Source organism: Chrysemys picta, chromosome 4 (assembly GCF_011386835.1).
Source record: "Chrysemys picta bellii isolate R12L10 chromosome 4, ASM1138683v2, whole genome shotgun sequence".
Taxonomy (NCBI): Eukaryota; Metazoa; Chordata; order Testudines; family Emydidae; genus Chrysemys; species Chrysemys picta.
This window is the reverse complement of record NC_088794.1, coordinates 50,690,103-50,710,554: the sequence shown is the minus strand read 5'-3', so window position 1 is coordinate 50,710,554 and position 20,452 is coordinate 50,690,103. Positions and strand designations below refer to the sequence as shown.

The 20,452-nt window shown below is 39.1% G+C and overlaps 1 protein-coding gene across 9 annotated transcripts in view; it reads right to left on the bottom strand.

Moving 5' to 3' along the window:
• BMAL1 (basic helix-loop-helix ARNT like 1) overlaps window positions 1–20,452 on the bottom strand; it is a 99,957-nt gene that overhangs the window by 38,409 nt on the left and 41,096 nt on the right. For 6 of the 9 annotated variants that reach the window (XR_006176839.2, XM_065592236.1, XM_065592234.1 and 3 more), the window contains exons 2-8: window positions 12,878–13,018; window positions 11,904–12,051; window positions 9,999–10,019; window positions 6,502–6,540; window positions 6,092–6,133; window positions 4,048–4,205; window positions 455–534 (exon numbers count right to left, since the gene is read on the bottom strand). Coding sequence is in view for 8 of the 9 variants with exons in the window: in XM_065592236.1 (XP_065448308.1) it covers window positions 455–534; window positions 4,048–4,205; window positions 6,092–6,133; window positions 6,502–6,540; window positions 9,999–10,019; window positions 11,904–12,043 (480 nt within the window). In the remaining variant the exon portion in view is untranslated. The remainder of the gene's footprint in view (window positions 1–454; window positions 535–4,047; window positions 4,206–6,091; window positions 6,134–6,501; window positions 6,541–9,998; window positions 10,020–11,903; window positions 12,052–12,877; window positions 13,019–20,452) is intronic. The other 3 variants (XM_065592235.1, XM_005290803.4, XM_065592238.1) reach the window with 1 other exon arrangement.

The window sequence follows — 20,452 nt, the reverse complement described above, 5'->3', positions numbered from 1 at the left end:
TTGTATCAAATGATCGGGGGGGGGGTGTAAAAAAGGCCATGAGCCAATAAGGAATGAGCTGAAAACAATGGTGTTCATTTATTTACTTCTAACTTAATTAACCCAACAACTGAAAATCCTAACGACTAGATGGTAGGGTGCTTTTATGTCAAAATGCTTTTATGTGAAAATATTTTGAACTGGCCACTTATTTTTTGGTCCCTCGATTTTTAGGTGCCCAGCTTGATAACTGTGGCTTGATTTTCAGGTGTTGAGCATCCTCTCAAATTCCACTGACTTCGAAGTGGAGTTGAAGGAGTTCATCATCTTTGAAAATCAAGACAGTCTATCTCAAGTTGCACCATGGGTCTGACTAAAGACATAATTATTGGGGTCTTTCCCTTCATCAGGATTAAATTCGTAAATTTTTTTACAAACAAAGTTTTAAATTTAGCATTTTTAAGTTGAAACATACCCTGAGAATAAGATGTTTTAATTCATCATCTGACAGAAAAGCAGGTTTGTAGTTTGCTTCTGTATATGGGTTTGTGGCACCTTCAAGAAAAAAGAAGAGCGTGACTACCCCATGTAAATAAACTTAATATACATCCATCTATTATATATAAATATACTCTTGTTTACAAACACTTTTTCTTCCATGCCTTTTGATACTCCCTCATGTTTTTTTCCAGCTGTGTTCTAATTGCAAGTATTCTTTACACAAGTGGAACACAGCTGAAGGGAACCCAGGAAAGAACGAACACTGGCTGGAAAGTACACACTGAAGACAAGAACAGGCAGTAATTCCAAACGTTAATAACCCTTTAAGGCAGGGTTTCTCAAACTTCAGTGCACTGCGACCCCCTTCTGACAACAAAAATTACTATACAACCCCAAGTGGGGACTGAGCTTGCCCGAGCCCGGCTGCTCCAGTTGGGTTGGCAGGGGGGCAGAGAGGTGGAGGAAAGAGGCAAAGCTGAAACCCAAGGGCTTCAGCTCCAGGAAGGAGGCCTGTAACATGAGCCCCGCTGCCCAGGGCTGAAACCATTGGGCTTCGGCTTTGGTCCCAGGCAGTTGGGCTTGGGCTTCAGCTTCGGCCCTGGGTAGTGGGGCTTGGGCTTTGGCCAAGGGTCCCAGCAAGTCTAAGCCAGCCACTTTGGGGTCCCGATTCACAGTTTGAGATCCGCTGCTTTAAGGAATAAGAATATTCATCTTCACGCAAACGTGTTTTCCGAATGTTGTGCTGTGCCCTGTCCAAGTGTGCGCTCCACAACAGAACAAAAACAGACATTATTAAAGGGACTGATGTTTTCCATCTTTAAATAATTTCTTGAATGTAGACTCTAATCAACAGTGGCTGAAAGTCATTATTATCTGATGGCTACTCAGGGCCTTTGTGAAATGAACTGGTGATCTCCATCCAATTCTTACTGTTCATGTCTCAGCAGAGGCCAAGAATTTGCATAAGAATTGAGAATGAACTACCATTCACTTCTACAGGTGAGGCAGCTTCCAATGCTGTCATGCCACCCAAGTTGTACCAATTCTAGAGTAATTCTTCTGACGTTATCTCCTTTGAAAAGCAATAAATTGAGTTAAATTGGTAATGAGGTTGCTGATGGAAAATTATAGCCTTATCAATTAAAAGTAGCACAGGAAGTTAGGTTCTTTAACAGGGTGAGAGACAACAAATGTAATATAAGATGTAATGCTTGATAATTCACGAGACAGAAAAAAAATGAATGCCTCCTGGTCCTCCCCTGAGCCACCTTCCCACCTCAACTCCTGACAATTATGAAAGTAACGTGCATAATTATGGCACTATATATATTTATTTAGATTGCAGCTATTTAAATATATATATATATATATATACACACACACACACACATACACACACATATACACACACACACTTAAATAGCTGCATTACAACTTACATTATATATATACACACATACACACACCTCTACCTCGATATAACGTTATCCTCGGGAGCCAAAAAATCTTACTGCGTTATAGGTGAATCCGCGTTATATTGAACTTACTTTGATCCACTGGAGTGCGCAGCCCCCCCCAACCCGGAGCACTGCTTGACCACGTTATATCCAAATTTGTGTTATATCGGGTCGCGTTATATCGAGGTAGAGGTGTATATATCTTTTCATTAATTTAGTTTCACGCTGTAATATCTCTGCAGTAAAACCCATACTAACTGTTTAGATACAATACTTAAAGTGCCAAAAGACTGTTTTTCTCCCCGTCCTCAGAGAAAAGCAGGCCAATCTTGTAAATTAATAAAAACTGACAGCGAATGCTATAGTTAGGGTTCTGTTATGAAAGTCTCTATGTAACCTTGTTTTGAGCTGCCATTAATTATCTCCAAAATTTTTCTTTTGGGTTAAAGATATCCATACAATCTCAACTAAATTACTACCTCCTTGAAAGTTTGGTCAAAACAGCTGGTCAGCTGTCTGAGTTAGCACAGCATTGAATTAATATGTACTTTCCTGATTAAAAATTATCTAGATCTTGTGCATGGATCACTCAAACAGTTAATCATGTACATAGACATCTCTGAGGAACGGTCTTCAAATTAATTTTTAAAAATAAAAATTAATCTATAAATTGTTTTTTTGCATATAATGCTAAATTTCTAGTGAGTCATTATTTGTAGTTCTTTACATGACCATATTGTTCGGTAAACATATTAGCATCGATAGTTATATTGGGGTGGTTTGGGGAACCTATTCCACTGAAAAGTTCGTTAGTTGTATATGGTTTCCATTTTACAGAACTGTAACAAAATTAGCATTTATTTTTTCTTCTCCCTCTCTCCTGGTCTTTGGTGTTTTTTGTTTGTTTTTGTTTTAACAAAACAGAGATGTTAAATGTTAAATACTTGTTTTGATAAAACTATAGTTACAAAGTTAACCACACAAATCTCAAAATTCAAAAGGTAATGCTCCTACAGAAACCTTAACCTTAATATTTTATACTTGTAGCATTTTGTAGTCCTGTTTTTCTGGTTAAATATATATAATAAAATATACATTACAGCTGAAATTCACCCAGGTGCAGAAAGCTGGCATAAGAGCTTCAGCAACATATTAAGTCCTAGAGGGCACAGCCTATGTGTCAAAGAGGGGTCTCTGTGCCGGCCTGCATAAACAAGAATGGGCTGGGCTGAGTGAGGATCTACTGGATCAACATTAAATGGATCCAGAGACCCCAGCAGCCCATTTCTGTGATATGAAAGAGCAGGAAATGGCAGTAAACAAGCTTATAGATCAGTGCTTCTCAAAGTCAAGCCACTGCTTGTTCAGGGATAGCCTCTGGCGGTCCGGACCGGTTTGTTTACCTGCCGCATCCGCAGGTTTGGCCGATCGTAGCTCCCACTGGCCGCGGTTCGCCGCTCCAGGCCAATGGGGACCACGGGAAGGGCGGCCAGCACATTCCTCAGCCCGCGCCGCTTCCCATGGCCCCCATTGGCCTGGAGCGGCGAACCGCGGCCAGTGGGAGCCGCGATCGGCCGAACCTGCGGATGCGGTAGGTAAACAAACCAACCCGGACTGCCAGGGGCTTTCCCTGAACAAGCAGCGGACCAGCTTTGAGAAGCATTGTTATAGATGATACTCTTCTGTACACTGATCCTTGGTTTTGGGGGTGGATTTTGCCTCCCTTCACTATGCATTATGCACATGGGTGAGTTACCTTTCCTGTAGAAATCTTGCCTTTATGTTGCCTGTCTTCCGCATTGTTTAACTGCAATCTTACATTGCCTTTAATCAGTAAGCCAATTTCAGACTGCTTTTGGTCTCAAAGCTGATTTAAACGAATGCTGTCAAAGCAGAGTCAATTTGTGCCAGGATTCTACTACTCGATCATCCTTCACAGAGATTATGTCTGACAAGAGCATGAGTAATCCAATATAAATAAGGGATTCTGCAGAAGGTACAGTGTTGTCCAGCTAACACATATGAACCATGCTCTCAGTTCATAAGATCTAGACCAAAACACACCTCATAGCTCAATGCAGAACAAAGATAAGAATTTTTTTTAACTCACCTCGTAATGTTTTCATATGCTGAACAGCCATTCTCAGTACAGTAAGTTTATCTAGCTTTCGGGACATAGCATTGCACGTTGGTACCAAAGATGCTAATTCATCAATAAAACTGTTCATTTTATCTCGACGTCTTTTTTCAATCTGGCTATGAGCCTCTCTAAGCAATAACAAAAATTTAAGATTGAATTACGTAATGAAGTTTCAAATGGTCAGAAAAAATAAAAAACAATTAATTTTAAAGTAGTAGACTACAAGGCCCAGCCTGCCCCCCTTATTCATAAGGCCACACACACAAAAGTAGTCCCACTGAAGTGAATATTAAAAGTTAATTACTTGTGTGAATAAGGGTTATTCATGGGAGTAAAGGTGGCAGGATGGGGCCCTAATTTAGCATCAGATACTCATATCACAGGCAGCACTGTATGCTGCCTTATTTACAATAAATACTGAAATTATCTGATAAGCAGGTTCCATCTATCTGAGGTTTTTTATACTGCTGCCTTGGTATCTGAGCACATCTACTGAGGTACTACAGGCATTATGTAAAAATCAAGCTCAAGATCATAGATGCATAAGTTCCAGTGTGTACAGAACTGGATGAGACAACAATTCATGCCAAAGAATAGCATTAAAAAGTGTAAATATTATAATTCACTATAATATTCAAATTCTTTACTGAAGTATATGCTTTATGTAAATAAGTTTCCTATTTCATCCTATAAATTACTGTTAAAAATATTTTGGAAAACAGGTCTAAACTGGGCTTTTCCTATTGCTTAAAAAAACGGTGAGGAGTATCATATCATTTTGACATTGCACGTTCAAATTCAAAGTGGCTTTTTTTGTTTGTTTTGTATATATTACACAGAATGATAGAATCATAGAATATTAGGGTTGGAAGAGACCTCAGGAGGTCATCTAGTTCAATCACCTGCTCAAAGCAGGACTAACACCAACTAAATCATCCCAGCCAGGGCTTTGTCAGGCCTGACCTTAAAAACCTCTAAGGATGGAGATTCCATCACCTCCTTACGTAACCCATTCCAGTGCTTCACCACCATCCTAGTGAAATAGCGTTTCCTAATATTCAACCTAGACCTCCCCCACTGCAACTTGAGACCATTGCTTCTTGTTCTGTCATCTGCCACCACTGAGAACAGCCTAGCTCCATCCTTTTTGGAACCCCGCTTTAGGTAGTTGAAGGCTGCTATCAAATCACTCTTCTCTTCTGCAGACTAAATAACCTCAGTTCCCTCAGCCTCTCCTCGTAAGTCATGTGCCCCAGCCCCCTAATCATTTTCGTTCCCCTCCGCTGGACTCTCTCCAATTTGTCCACATCCCTTCCGTAGTGGGGGGGGACCAAACTGGATGCAATACTCCAGGTGTGGCCTCACCAGTGTCGAATAGGGGGGAATAATCACTTCCCTCAATCTGCTGGCAATGCTCCTACTAATACAGACCAATAGGCCGTTGGCCTTCTTGGCAACAAGGGCACACTGCTGACTCATATCCAGCTTCTCATCCACTGTAATCCCCAGGTCCTTTTCTGCAGAACTGCTGCTTAGCCAGTCGGTCCCCAGCCTGTAGCAGTGCATGGGATTCTTCTTTCGTAAGTGCAGGACCCTGCACTTGTCCTTGTTGAACCTCATCAGATTTCTTTTGGCCCAATCCTCCAATTGTGCTACATGTACTGTAGCACTTTACAGCCTGGTAATGCTATAACACTTATAGCATGCAATGCTTTTGGTTCCGTTTAAAGGGAGTTAGCCATGCTATTTCTATTTAACGTTAATGGGAACTGCTTTTTAACTACACATTTCCAATTAAAAATATACCGTATTAATATTTTAATAAAATTGTATGCAGTTCATAAAAGAACAAATCTTTAAAACTGAAAACGGATGGAAAAGCCAAAGAGAAAAAAACCCATACATAAGCTTTTACTGTGAGACTCAGGCACCGGTGCACAAGGTCCCTAACATGACAGGAAAACTAGAATATCATCTTTTTTCAGTAAGTTAGTTAAGAAATAAAATAGTTTACCTTGCATTTTTTATTCTGCCTTGTTGGTCCGTATATTCCAACCTGTTGAGGAGTAAGTTAAAGTACAAAGTCACAGGTTTATTGCCATTATTTTCTACATAATTTTCTAATAATTCCTTTTGTATACACTAAGTAGCTGTTGGTCTTTAGTTACAACAATATTTTGGGGTGTCATACTGCGTTTAGAAAGGATTTTTATTTACAGTAGATTTTCACAGTAAGTTTTATGTTACTTTCTATTCTAGCTTTAACATTAAGCCCTTCCTGATCCTGCAAATTCTCAGACTCACATGGAGCCCAGCCCCTGTGACTTCAGTGATATGCCACACAAATGAAAGAGTTCACCCACAAGGATCTGGTCTCTAATTAAATCTCTTGGAATGCACATTTTAGTAATAATGTAACAGTACCTTCCGTGTTGGTCATCTTTATCTGTATCCATACCTTCTCTACAAAAATAAAAACAAAACAGCATGTCAGAAATACAGTGAAATTAGCAAATGTCAACTTGTTTATGAAGTAAGCATTTATTCATTCTTCTTAAAGGAAAATCCGACATAGTTATCGCAAAAAATCATAATTAAATGTTTCTTTTGTCTTTAAACCTTTTAGTACAAAAAATAATGCATCAGTTTATTCAAAGAGAACATAAAAATGTTTCTGTGAAATAGCATGAGGGGACCACATCAATGGAATAAACCAAGATGTTCAAATAATTGTACCAGGCAGTAAAACAGGCTTCAATTCAGAGAAGACATCAGTGTTATTAAAATGTCCTTTAATCTACTGATATGTCCTTTTAAGTTTTTCTTCCAAGCAGAAATACTTTTAATCCATTAACAGTCAACTTGCACTGGCAAAACACACAAAAAAAGATTCACAGTAGCAGATTCATTATGGACTCTATAAATAGTCACTCTAAGTTCCACGTCTTCAAACTTCAAAGTCTTCAGCTAACAGTCAAAAGTTCTTCATGTTCGGTTTAATCTTTACTTCAGGTCACTTCTAAATTGAACCTAACTAAGTTATATAGATTTCTCATTCTGTTTAAGATTCCTTTTTGACTCTTGGTGTTCACATTCTTGCATGGAGTCTGCAGGTGCAGATCAATGAAAGAGAAAAATTCTCTCTTTATACTCCTTCCCCCACCCCATTTATTTAAAGATTTGTTCTTGATCTCTTATTTCAGAGCACCACAATTCATTTTCTTCATTTTAAATTCTTTACTATATCTGTTCCAATGGGAATCTGGAAGTACCTCTCAAAATAGGGTTCGCTTTGAAATTCATCTGTGAGCTAATATTCATAGAGGACTTAAATACATTGATGCTAGGGAGCTCCTACCAGTGGATTCTAATCTAGGAATCTACCTGTAAAGATCTGAGGGTGCAGGTTCTCAGTTTCAGTGGGTCTAGAACCTGAGATGGTGGGGACCCTGCGGTCAGACACTCCCTCATCTCCACAAAGAGAGACAGATGAAACACCACCTCACCAATCCTGGAAGGTCAGACCCCCACAGGAAGTCCTATCAGAATGCCCAATTGGCTCATGCCCTTTACGTAAGCCCGGAAATGACCAGGGTGGGCTGTCCAAGCAACCAAGCAGAATGTATGCTGCTGCCAGGTCAGCCAGTAAAACAGAGGATTATTAGATGACGGGAACACGGTCTAAAACAGAGCTTGTAGGTACAGAGAACAGGACCCCTCAGCCGGGTCCATTTTGGGGGGCAGTGAGCCAGACACTCACGTCTGCACTCACTCAATGTCCCCAACCAGCCCCAAACTGACACTCGCCAGCCCCTCCTCTTTGGCCTTTGTCTCTTTCCCGGGCCAGGAAGTCACCTGATCTCTTTGTTTTCCAACCCCTTCAGTTGGCATCTTTGCAGAGGAGGGGCCCAGGCCATTAGTTGCCAAGAGACAGAGTGCAAACCATTCTCTGTCCAGACAGTATCATAGGGGCCTTCTTGGGCTCTGCAACAATTGTACACCCTGATCCCCCCACCTAGATACCTAAGAAATGCATAGGGGAAACTGAGGCACCCCTACAGTATTCAGAGGAAACAATAAGAACATTCCTACTTCATCACAACCCATGTGCACATTATTGATGCAAGCTTACACCCGCTGGATTTCGGAATTACGAAATACTGGACACAGAACTACGCATCACTAAATCCACTTTCAAAAAGTAGCAACACTATCTGGAGAGGCTTGACATCCAGTACAGGTATTCCCCAACCAGAAAAACATGAGTATCTCCAGAAGGCTTGGGCCCTGAGCCAAAGAGAGTTCCAGTGAGCACTATTCTTCTCCTGATTTAACATCACCATTTCATACCGTCCAGGAACCAGCAATGGGAAAGCAGACACCTTCTTAAGTAAAGGGGAATATTACCAAGGAAATGAGGAGCCCAACTCGGAACCACCCCATCTCCTGAAGCCCTGTAATTTTGTTAACACCGCAACCCACCTAAACCTGATAATCCTCCTTCAGACAGTTTCTCAAGACGACCCTTCTGGAAGACTCCACCTAGGAAGGGAATGACCAAAGTGCAACAATCCACTCTGAGGGCCACACCGTAGTTCCTATAATTGTAGGCTGACTAACTAAAATGGCCCATTTCATTTCCTGTGACTGTCAGCCTTTTGCCAAAACAATAGCCCAGCTGCTGGTGACACATGTCATTTGCTCCCAGACCAAATCATCCCTGACCGAGAGCCAAAATTTGTGTCTCACTTCTGACAGGAGACAATCCACCTAATAGATGTTCATGCATCCACCCCCACTGCATATGACTCCCAGACCCATGGGCAGTTGGAGAGGGTCAAGTCAAGTATTGGAACAATACTTGTGTGCTTTATTAACTTCCATTGGGACAACTGGGTTTCCCCGTTATTATACATCAAATTCTCCTACAATGGTGCCGATCGTGTCTGCACTAGGCAGAGCCCCTTCTTTTCAAATTATGGATATCATCCCCATATCCACCCTGTGTTACCCACAGACTTCCCAAAGCTGGTGGCCGTCGACTGGGTACAGTGAATTCACCATATCCAAGATGAACTCCGCAGGCACCTGGCTGAGGCTAAAAAAGCCTACAAGCGGTTTGTGGGCTGGTAACACCAAGAATGTTTGGCGTTTGTTGTGAGCCAGAAGGTCTGGCTCATCGCAAATCACGTCAGGATGATCAGGCCTTCTCAAAAATTAGACAATTAGTTCCTCAGTCTTTTCCAAACCTGCAAATAGGGGGCAGCAAAGTCACATATAAGCTGCAACTTCCCCAGTCTCTTCGCATCCACCAAGTGTCCCAGGCATCAATTCTCAAGCCCTGCATAGAGAATCCCTTCCTGGATCAGTCTCAACAACCCCATCAGTCAAGATTCAGAGGCATGAAGAATATATCGCGCACAAAATCCTTGCCTCCTGTCTGTAGTGAAGTTGCCTCCAATACTTCAGAGCCTGGAAAGGTTACCATCCTAAGGGATGATCCTGGGAGCCCGTGGCCCACGTCCATGCCCCTGAGCTAGTGGAAAATTTTTATTGGGATCGTCCCAACAAGCCAGGCCCAGTGGCGCCCTGGAGAGGAGTATGCCTAAGTGTAAAAATCCAGGGGTTCGGGTCCTCAGTTTCAGTGGGTCTACAACCTGGGTCTCTAACACTCCCCCGTTGCCAGCAAGGGAGATAGTTGAAGCACTACCTCATCAATCAATGCTCATCTAATAAGAATATTTATAGCATGAGGAGTAGCGTACTCCAAACTGTACATTAGAAGACATTCCAGTACCATCAAAAAAGAGCAGAACTTGAGTAGTTTGTTGAGGTCATCAGAGTCTCAATCAGAAATAAAAACTTTGTTACAGATATTCTGTGAGGGAGGGGACGAGAGAGAGATTATTGTTTATACTTACTCAAAAGAAAATCCATCAAGTCTGGAAAGATAAAGAAAAAATTATTACTCAAAGTACAAAGAGCATTAGTGCTTACTAGACTACATTCTGCCAATTGCTATTGTTTGTCTTAATTTCCAGTTTTTCCACATTCATAAACACTGACATGCAATTCCGTAGTCTGGAAAAGTAAATAATTTTCATAATCTAAAGTGACAAAATTGTTTATAACCTACTTCCAAAGGGAGCAACTCCCTCCTGGTTATGGTGTGTCTTATGGTCAGGAGAAGAGAACTGTGAAAGATTATTAAATTTAGGCTTTAAGGAACCAGTGTGTTTTAACACTTATTTAACTCTTAAATACAAATACTACCCTTGAGATTAATGTGAGGACATATCCAAGAAAGACTTTTCTTTCTGGAGGAAAGAAGGAATTCAGCAGTGCTACCCATTCAGAAAGATAAATATGGAAAAATGCTTTCTTGAGGTAGCAGAAGTTGATAAAATAAAGAATGCTCCAGCTAAATCTGCTAAAATTAATTTAAATTAGAACAGTGATCTTATTCCAAAAAGGCTGGCCAAATGACTATTGCAGGTGAAAATGTATACAGTACATATGTCCAGAGTCTCCAAAGGCTACTAGAATTCTGAATTTGGATTTCCCTAAAGTACAAACTGTCCTCGCGGATCCTTCTCAAAGAAACTTAATTTACTTCATAACTGACATGCTCAATATGGATTAAAAAATTGTCAAGAGAAAATGGAACATTCCAAAATGAGACTCAGGACCTAGGATGACAGAATTTGTACAGACTTACGTGAAAACGGGCTATACTCCAAATGGAAATAATGGTGTTAAATAATTGATAAGAGCTTGCTGTAAATTATTCTGATTTTTACTCTTTTACACAGTGATTTAAAGCCTTTGGGTTGGTCTTGAGGTGCTTACTGCAGAATATGGATTATCTATTCTGAAATTCATCAGAAATTACTAAAATCTTCACTTTCCTAAAAATTTCCTACTTTCCATTTCCTCCTACTATTTAGGTATACTACATCCTTATGGTCTAAATTATTTCTATTCATTAAGTTTCCCAGCTTCATATATCTATTGTAAGTATCCCTACAATATTGACAAAATTAGTAAAAAAAAAAAAAAAAAAAAAGGAACATCATAGAATCTTTCATTAAAAACAAAGAGTTGTGTCCTGATCAAATTCCTACTGGATCAACTGCTTGGCTTAGCTTTGTTTTACCTGGGCATTAGAGCAAATCACAGAACACTGGTTAGGGCAAAGAACCAGGCAACAGGACATCTGAGGTCTACTCTCAGCTCTAACATTGATTTACTGCATGACCTTACTTAAGATTTGTAACATTACGAAGTTGAAATACTATTTCTCATGTTTTTCTGCCTGTAAAGCCAGATGTACTTAGTACCATGAATCCAACTGTAGAGGCCCCAGATGGAGAGAAAAAAAAGTTTAGAAACTGCTAAAAGTTATCTTAAAAAAAAAAGTCTAAACGTAATGTTGCTGTTTGCTATACCTTGCTTTAAACCAGGCTAGAAAGAAAAAGAGTGAGTATTTCTAAAGGCAAAACTTAAAAGAAAGCAAATGTGTCGAGATTTCTATGTATAACATATACCCTCCAGGCATAAACATCCCAAACATGCAGTGGTGATGGTCATGTCAAAGTATGGAGTCATTTGATAACCAATCAAGCACTTTGCCCAATCCTTCTGCACCAGCATGACTTCTAACATTCCAAATCTCTGAGCAGTTTTCAAATGGTTTATGAAAAAAATAAAACAAACTACTAGAAACTATGCCAAAACACATTACTTCTTCATAGCAAAACTGCAACAGGGTAGAAAAGATAAGTATTCCTCTCAACTGAGTTAAAATTAATAGAAATCATACTTACTGATAATCAGTAGAACTTCCTTTCCTTTTCCTATTGCAATCCATTCCTGAAGTGCTAAGGGAACTAGAGATTAGGTCGGTGGGTCCTGGTGACATAAAATCACTAATTGTAGAGGAAATGTCCATCCTTTGGTCAGCCATTGGATCGTCTGGAATTACCAAAAAAAGAAGCACGTGGGTCCATTACTTTTACATTATATTTAAAGAGAAAAAAGTTACAAATTTCATTTTAAACAAAGCAACCCCCCAAAAAAACAAAACTAAGAGAATTTGCTAGAGATGAATTTACATAATTTCTGTTCATTATAAAACCAGCACACTTATGAAATTTTGAAGAGTAATTAAATTTCTTTTAGTAAACAGTGTCCAACAACACATATGATAAATATTTAATAGTATATAACTAAGACAGTTTTCTCTAAAAGTCGTATGATTTAAAGTCAAGCAATGTTTCATACAGCTGCCAGGATGTGCTGCAAACTAAGTAATATAACATGATCAATTTCTTAAAATGCTTTCATACATTACATTGTTAACTGCAATCTATTAAGTACAACACATAAGTAATAAGTGTGGAATACCTAGAAGTGGGGACAGGCTTAAAAAACAGATCAAAGCATCATAACAGCTGTATGAGGAAAAAGAAACAAGGCAGAAGATGTGGTGGAGGATGGGTGAATTGGATAAAAAGTACTAGAGAGGGGACTAAGGAAAACATAAAGGTGTAAGGTAGTAAAAAAATGGAGTGGAAAGAGAACCAACAAAACAAACAAAAACAAAAAACTCTGAGAAGACTGAGCAGAGGTACAAAAGAAATCAATTAGCCTTAATAATGTTTTAGAGTACTATAGACCAAATAACCCACTTAATTATATTTTGCAAGGAACACTGCCAGAATACTGTACATAATAAAATATTAGATACCCAAAGTAACTACACATCAGCAGCAACTAAACAACAATGGACAGTTCTTACCTTAAAACTTACTTTCTGGAAGCCTAGCTCCACCCTAGAAGAAAAGGCCTGCACTCAATCTGCTAGCTGATTCTGCCTCAGCAATCACCTTAAAACTTCTGTCATGCTCTGGCAATTTGTTAGTCAAGCTCTTTCAAAAACCTGAATGGGAAGAAAACAAAAGAGCCACATCACTTTTAAAATATGTCTGGTTTGGGATAGCTACTGGTTAAGAGAGCTATGCTCCATGCTTGCTCTAGGCTGGATGGGGACAAGTCCTGCACCATTCTGATGGCATGACTAACAGGAAACTCTTTGGACCCTGTACGAGGTGCAATTACCAATGCAAAGTGAGTGTAACACACTACCAAATCAGAATGGTAGCACTTTGCACTAACTGTTCACTCATGTAAATACTACACAAGGTGCAATCATGAATTGAGCCCTCTAATTTCTGGCTGCCCCTCCTTCCACCCTCACCACATACAGAAAGGCTGATTTGGCCCCTTCATCTCAAATAAATAATGCAGGGATATATTTTGATCTTCATATGCTAAAATCTTGCCATAATATTCTTAATTACATGACGTGTTTTAAAAAAGGCAAAGACTATAATAAAGTGGCATGATGAACAGAAATTACAACCATACTGAAAAGAAATACTGAGTACTGGTTAGGGAGTGGTCTACAAAATAAGGCCTCTGATCCAGCAATAAGGCCCCTATGACTGCAGCATCTCAGATTAAATTTCATCTTCACCCTCAGATAAAACAGTAAGATTCTCAAACTTTATAAATGAAGTTGTGTCAGTTATCAAACATCGTAAACTTTTCAAAACTACTTACACCAAAACAACACTAACTTCGCCCTCAAAATTAAGAGTAGGCAAATAGCATACACAACATTCACATAGTTTCTCCTCACTTCTAGACAAAAAGCATCCACTGACAACTCAAACTGTTCCAGAGTTTCATACTACGGACAGTCAAATCTTAATAGCATATTTTCATGCCAGGCAAACAGACCTTTTATAATCCAGTAACAATGCCAAATGCTATAGAACAAAGGAGAAAAAATTACAGAAACTGAACTGGCAGTAATGGCAGATTGATAGAAGAAAATAAAAGAAGTAGGAAACAGCCAATTATGAGATGCACCATACATCCATCATGAAGGACTGAGAATGCTTTTAGCAGAATAAAATTATGAGAAAAATGATGATAAAACATTCAGCCAGGGACGAGGATGTTTTCCCTATAGCACAATCTTTTACCATCATTATACAAAACTATTGCTTTAAAGCAGTCCTGATAGTTTATTAACTTGTCTCAAGCAAAAGACTGAAAGAAGCAAACTTCTTCATAAATGGCTTCTTTAATTATTCCGGCATGATTAAAACTTAGAAGGCTTGTTTATACATAAATGAAGGTTTGTAAAGTTCTGCAGGCAGTACAAGTCTGAACAACAACATGAAACCTTGCATTGACTGACTCTGGTGGGCTTCAGCATCATGTTCTGCAGCTTTATCTCAAAATTAGAAATATTAATATCAGGAGTTTTAATAATCATATAGCTCTGGTTGGCCCTGTTAGTCAAAGTGAGATTCTTCACCTACAGAGTGCATCACACAAAAAAATGACTGTGTTTAGTACTGAAGTAATCTGCAAACATAGGTTCGGTTATACTGTAACACAGTAGTCCCCAAACTGTGGGGTGCACTCCCTAGGGGGGGCCCCAGAGGAACACTCAAGGGGGCATGCAGTAGGGCACAGGCCAGCCCCCAAGGGGGTCAGGAAGGGAGTGCCACCCAACCCTGCTCTACCCCCAGCCCAGCTCCGTCCCTAGCTGCAGCTCCACTCAGCCCACAAACCAGTGGGTGATGTATATGTATGAGCCCTAGAAGGGAAAGTTGATTGCAGGCCAATGGGAGTGCGGAGCTGGTGCTTGGGGTGGGGGCAATGTGTGGAGCCCCGTGGCCCTCCCCCTGCCTAAGAGCTGGACCTGCTACTGGCTGCTTCCGGAGTGCAGTGCGGTGTTGCAACAGGTAGGGACTAGCCTGCCTTAGCGGGGCAGCACTGCCGATGGGACTTTTAATGGCCCGGTCGGCGGTGCTGACCAAAGCCGCCGTGACCCAATCCCTTCCATTCCACGACCCAGTTCTGGGTTGCGACCCACAGTTTGAAAACCACTGGATTAGGCTCTTCACCTCTGCCTCTTCATCACTCTCCCCTCCCCCATGTTTTACTTTGCCTCTCTTCTCTAGGTAACAGCTAAGCATCTAAAACTAGAAGTAGCATCTCATCCAGATGGTCACTATGCTACTTGAGTACTGTGCATCTATGGCACAATCCTCCAACCTGAGAAACTCTAAGCATCAGATATGGCACCTAAAATAAACCAATTTAAAAGACCTGCAGTACTTAGGAACAAAAGATTGTTTTAGGAACAGCATGTTTTTATTTTGCTTGAGTAAGTTTTCACACAAAAAGCTACATTCTGAAGTTCAATCAAAATACTTCTATTTATTATCATTGAGATATATAATCAGTCTAGCAATTAAATGTTTGTTTAATTCTGCTGCTACTGAAATATTTGTAAATATATAAAAAATAAAAGCATCTACCTGAAGGATTAAAAATGTTCCTAAAAGCAAAAAATTTTAAAAGATCTGGGTAATTAAATGAAAAACAGAACAAAACAAAAAAACCCACAAAAAACCTTACTGTATGGATTTATAACAATCCCTCCCACAATGCTCACATCAGTCCTGAAAACCAGTCTTACATTTCAGTCTCATGTAAATTTAAACAGCCATGTTATAAATCCCTTGAAATGAGGTTTAAAATGGAAACACTGTCAACCCCACAATCAGTGCATCACCAGCATCTCCCATAATAAATTCTCAACTGCCTTGTAGTAGTGCAATGCTTTTTAAAAAAATTGGTAAAAAAAAGGTAGATTTAGTAACTTTTTTCAGCCTCCAGCTGCTAATTGCTCAACTGCACAAAAAATTCTATAAATAATGCAACACAACACTACTGTAACACACTATAAACACCCACAAACATAAACACAGCCAAATGCTTCCAATTATGACCCTGAGCTTGTTGCCAAGACACTTCAAGGACCTACTTGAAAGAATGCCATATAGGCCACTTCCTGATTAAACTTCCTTGTAGAAAAGAACCAAAGCATGCTATCACTGCCCCACATTATGCATCTTTTCTCTGCAGTCTCTCTCTTTATATCTGAACACTTTATTATTTTTCTTGTATTTTATCTTCATTCCTATTAGCTGCACTGAAATTCAAGAGAGGCAAATCAGACACTAAAAAACAAATCCTAACTGTTCATCTGTGTTTTGTTTTGTTTTCCTTTTAAGTGCCAGTTGTCACGTGATTGGCTTAATCGTGCAGCAAAGCTGATCACGAGTACACAAACACCTCACTGAGCAAATCAAGGTCAGAGCAAAAGTAGGTCAACTAACTCTGCCTAGGCACCCATCTGGGAGTCAAGGCCTCTTTACGCAAGCACTGCCAGCTTCAGAAAAGCCTAGGGCAAGATTCAACTACTGCCATCATACAACAATTATTTATTTAAAAAGAAACTTCACTCAGCCTTGTTGTGAATCACAAGCATGTAATAACATAAAAGCATTCTTTCACAGTTACAGAATAAATTTGTGGTATGGTTTCCATGAGAAATATAACTGAAGGGATACCAATCTTGTTTATAGAAAGTGCCTGGACCAAAAATAGTCAAATAACTGCATCTATCAGGGAAATTCTTCATTTCCTTTTCACAGTAATACTTCATGTCTCAGAAGTTAAAAATTGCACAGCATGGACTAGCTAAACATATAAGAATATCTTAAAAATTGGCTTAAAGTAGACCACCTGGGTTTGATCTTGGATATTTTTTGTTTTCAATTTCAAAAAATCAATTTTACTTTAAAAGAAAACTGAAGACATTTCGCTCACCAGGACATCCTGAAATTTCGCACAGCAATAATGTCTAACTGTAAGCTGTATGACAGAATGTTAATAGTTACATTTTGTATTTAACTAGGGGCACAGGTGTTAATTGGGACTAGTTTTAACAGGAATTGTAAAACCTATGCTGGCACTCTGGATTTAATATTCACTTCCTTCAGTCCTTCTAAAGACTCTTTTTTTCTTCATGTGTGGGAGGGGAAATAGTACTTGGCTCTCAACATTAAATAAATAAAGAGGTAATATATACTAAGGGCCAGACTCAGGTATTCCTACTCATGTTGAATAGCACCTTACTCTCTGAGTATCAATTGATACTGCATTCTATGTACCAACCACAGGAGAGGGGGATGGCACAGGATCTGCTCCAGCAGCTCTGAGCTACCTAAAGGATCCCTTGTGGCTAACGGAGTGATACAAAGCTGTCCTAATGTGTGGGCACATCTGATTCGCAGCATTTCTATTATTATAAGTAAAGGTCTGATCCAAAGCCCTCTAAAGTCAACTTTTTCATTTACTTCAACTGGTTTTGGTTAAACAATAAACAGGATACTTCAACAGATTTTTGGATCAAATCTCTTATCAAGCGAGAATGCCTTGGCTCTGATAAATCTCTTGATTTGCACATACTGAGCCATGTCGCTCCGGATCTACTGCCAAAAGTAGAAAATCTGCTGTCTTTTGGCCATATTATACCATTTACTCTAGTGGATTTGAATAACATTCACGCTTTAAAAAGGGGGAACATTTTATGTAAGTCAACATTTAGATACAACACATCCACTTATTTTATTTTCCAGCCCTGCTCCTTCACCAAGGATAGTTTTGAACACTGAGCATTATGCTCTATGAAAATGAAATTCCCTCATTATATGTTATCAGTCACCACAGATCCATATCCCAGGAGGAAAACCTAGCTTTCCTTACTAGCTTGTGTGTGGAGGATGGAAGAGATATTTACAAATTTCATTTATATCTTGACAAAGTAGATAGGTTTCTTATCTACCAAATCCATAGAGTCATCTAATGACAATAGATGCCTCATCAGTTGAAGGAAATTAAATTGATGCATATATTTATCTAGCATCTATAATGACTCCAAATCTTTTTGAAAGTTGGAAACTTTAAGCCACAGCTAATTATCATGGATCTTCATTTGGCACAGGAGTTTTGGTTTTCCTTTCACCGGGAGGAATAAATGATAGAGCCAAACATACCGAATGCTAGACACTGTTGTGTATGGAAATTTGAGAAGTAAGAAAATTGTGATTTTTGCAGTTCATGCCATATTAGGCTTATTCAGGAGGACTGTACGACTGTCTTACTGTAGTACTTTTGTCCAGTATTACAATATTTATTAGAGAGGTACATATCCTCTGCTCCTCTTTGACATATGCCTTGGTTTACAGTATGTATCCATTTAGTACTACTAATTTGGTGGGTGTGGTTTTTTTTTTTTAAATATTGTTCTATGAAGAGGTTGTATCTATGTGCTTTTAAAAAAAATGTATTTGCCTACTTAGCTGCGTAAGGTATTCAACATTACATTTGTTTTTTCATCCTCTTTATAAAATGCAGGACTAATTTTTAAAGAATCTGTTCCTGCTTATACATTATTCCTGGCAAAGGATGTTTGCAGAGATTCTTAAATTTCCCATCAGTCCTTTTTAGCTATGTTGAGTATAATTCTTCAAAATTCTGAACTTCTGTATTTCTTATTAGCCTGCATTATATATAAAACTGTACAGAAATAAAAATAATTGATCAAAATTTTCCATTAAAGAGACTGATATGATTATAACAGTTTGGGATATTTGGAATCAAAATGGCTATTTAAAACATATCCACAACTCTACCACAAATAAAAGCTTATTGTCAGAAGTGATGTGTGTGCACTCCTGCTCCTATGCCTAAAGGTGAACAAATAGAGTATTCTATTGCACCTGGGGAAGAAGAAGACGTGACATATAATGAGGCCCTACATCCTAGATTTCTACCCTTTTATTCCTCAAACACCACCTCATTTCAATTAAAGACATATCTGGAGGAGTTGAAAATTTGACATTTATATTTATGGTTGTGGATTCCTTTTCTGATTTGGATGATAATTCCTGGAGGCAGGTTGCAAAGCTTTCACAAAGTCTAAAAGAGCTTCCTACTCCTTCATATGAGTCAAAAGCCCTCGGTAAGTATTCTGCTCTTACACCCTCACCACCAACTGATCTCTGGTCAAAAAACCCTCTACAATATCATCCTAGTTTGTTTTAAATAAAAAAAAAAAAACACAGACATACATTAGATTTTATGATCCATCAATTCTCGAGGATACGTTATCTTAAAATGAGGTAAACTTGGAGATCAAATATTTTATTATATTCAACACTGCTAGTAATCAAAAACTTGAAGGGCCATTTTTGGTATCAAAATGTACACTAAATGGATTTAAATACAAAGTTCATTCAGTTATAGATGTGATTGTTAACAACAGGCTTATCATATTCTCCTTTTCTCAGACAGTAGGCTAAAAAGCATACTCTTAATTATACTCAAAAGACTATAGGAAAAAACTCTCAATATTTAATTGTTGGAAGAAACTGCAAACGACTGCTAATTCCAAAAGTCAGGATATTTAAGAAAAAAAACTAATCTTTTATTATGTTTCTGTTTGTTGTCCTCAGCATTCTTCAGCATCCAGATGTACTGGGAAATGTCCTTTTGTTAAAGATTTAATTTGAAAATATAGTGGGGCATTGGGCTTATTTGGTCAAATGACGAACATACGTAGCATCAGTTTTTGCTCAAAAACTAAGAATGTTACACAATGATATTGTGTTCTCCTTATTTACCAGGCAAGTAGCCCTTCATGATTTGCCAGTTTCCATATATACTGGCTATAAAAGTGCTGTAGGTAAATCACTTGAAGTCAACACCATATTAATGGTGGCACAGACAGAAAAATCTTCTCCTTCTCAACCTTTCCCCCCTAGTGTTTTAAGCAAGGCTCTTTACAAATTTCTACTGTATTTCACACACTTGGTACACTACCTGGATTTCTCTGTTTCAGCAGAGGTTGCTACATAGTGCTCTTTATTAAACCCCTTCCTACTGTTTTGCGTCACTACCCATTCCCTCTGGAATCTTCCTTGGATCCTTCTATTAATATTAATAGGCTTTCCTTTGAGACATTCCAAATGTACTACACCTCTACCCTGATATAACGCTGTCCTCTGGAGTCAAAAAAATCTTACCACGTTATAGGTGAAACCGCGTTATATCGAACTTGCTTTGATCCACCGGAGTGCGCAGCCCCGCTCCCGCGGAGCACTGCTTTACCGCAGTATATCTGAATTCATGTTATATCGGGCCGCATTATATCGGGGTAGAGGTGTACTTTATCTAGTGATTCAGGGTTGGCTGCCTTCTTTCCAACATTTTAAAATGGTCATGTTAGATTGGGGCAATTGAATCAAGGGTTCCTCACCCACTCTTTAGGCATTGGTTCTACAGCAGTGGCATCTTTTGTCCTCCTGGGGAATGCCTATAGCTGACAGCAGCTCATACTTAGAGCACTTCTGATGAGCCATGCTCCACTTATCAGCACATG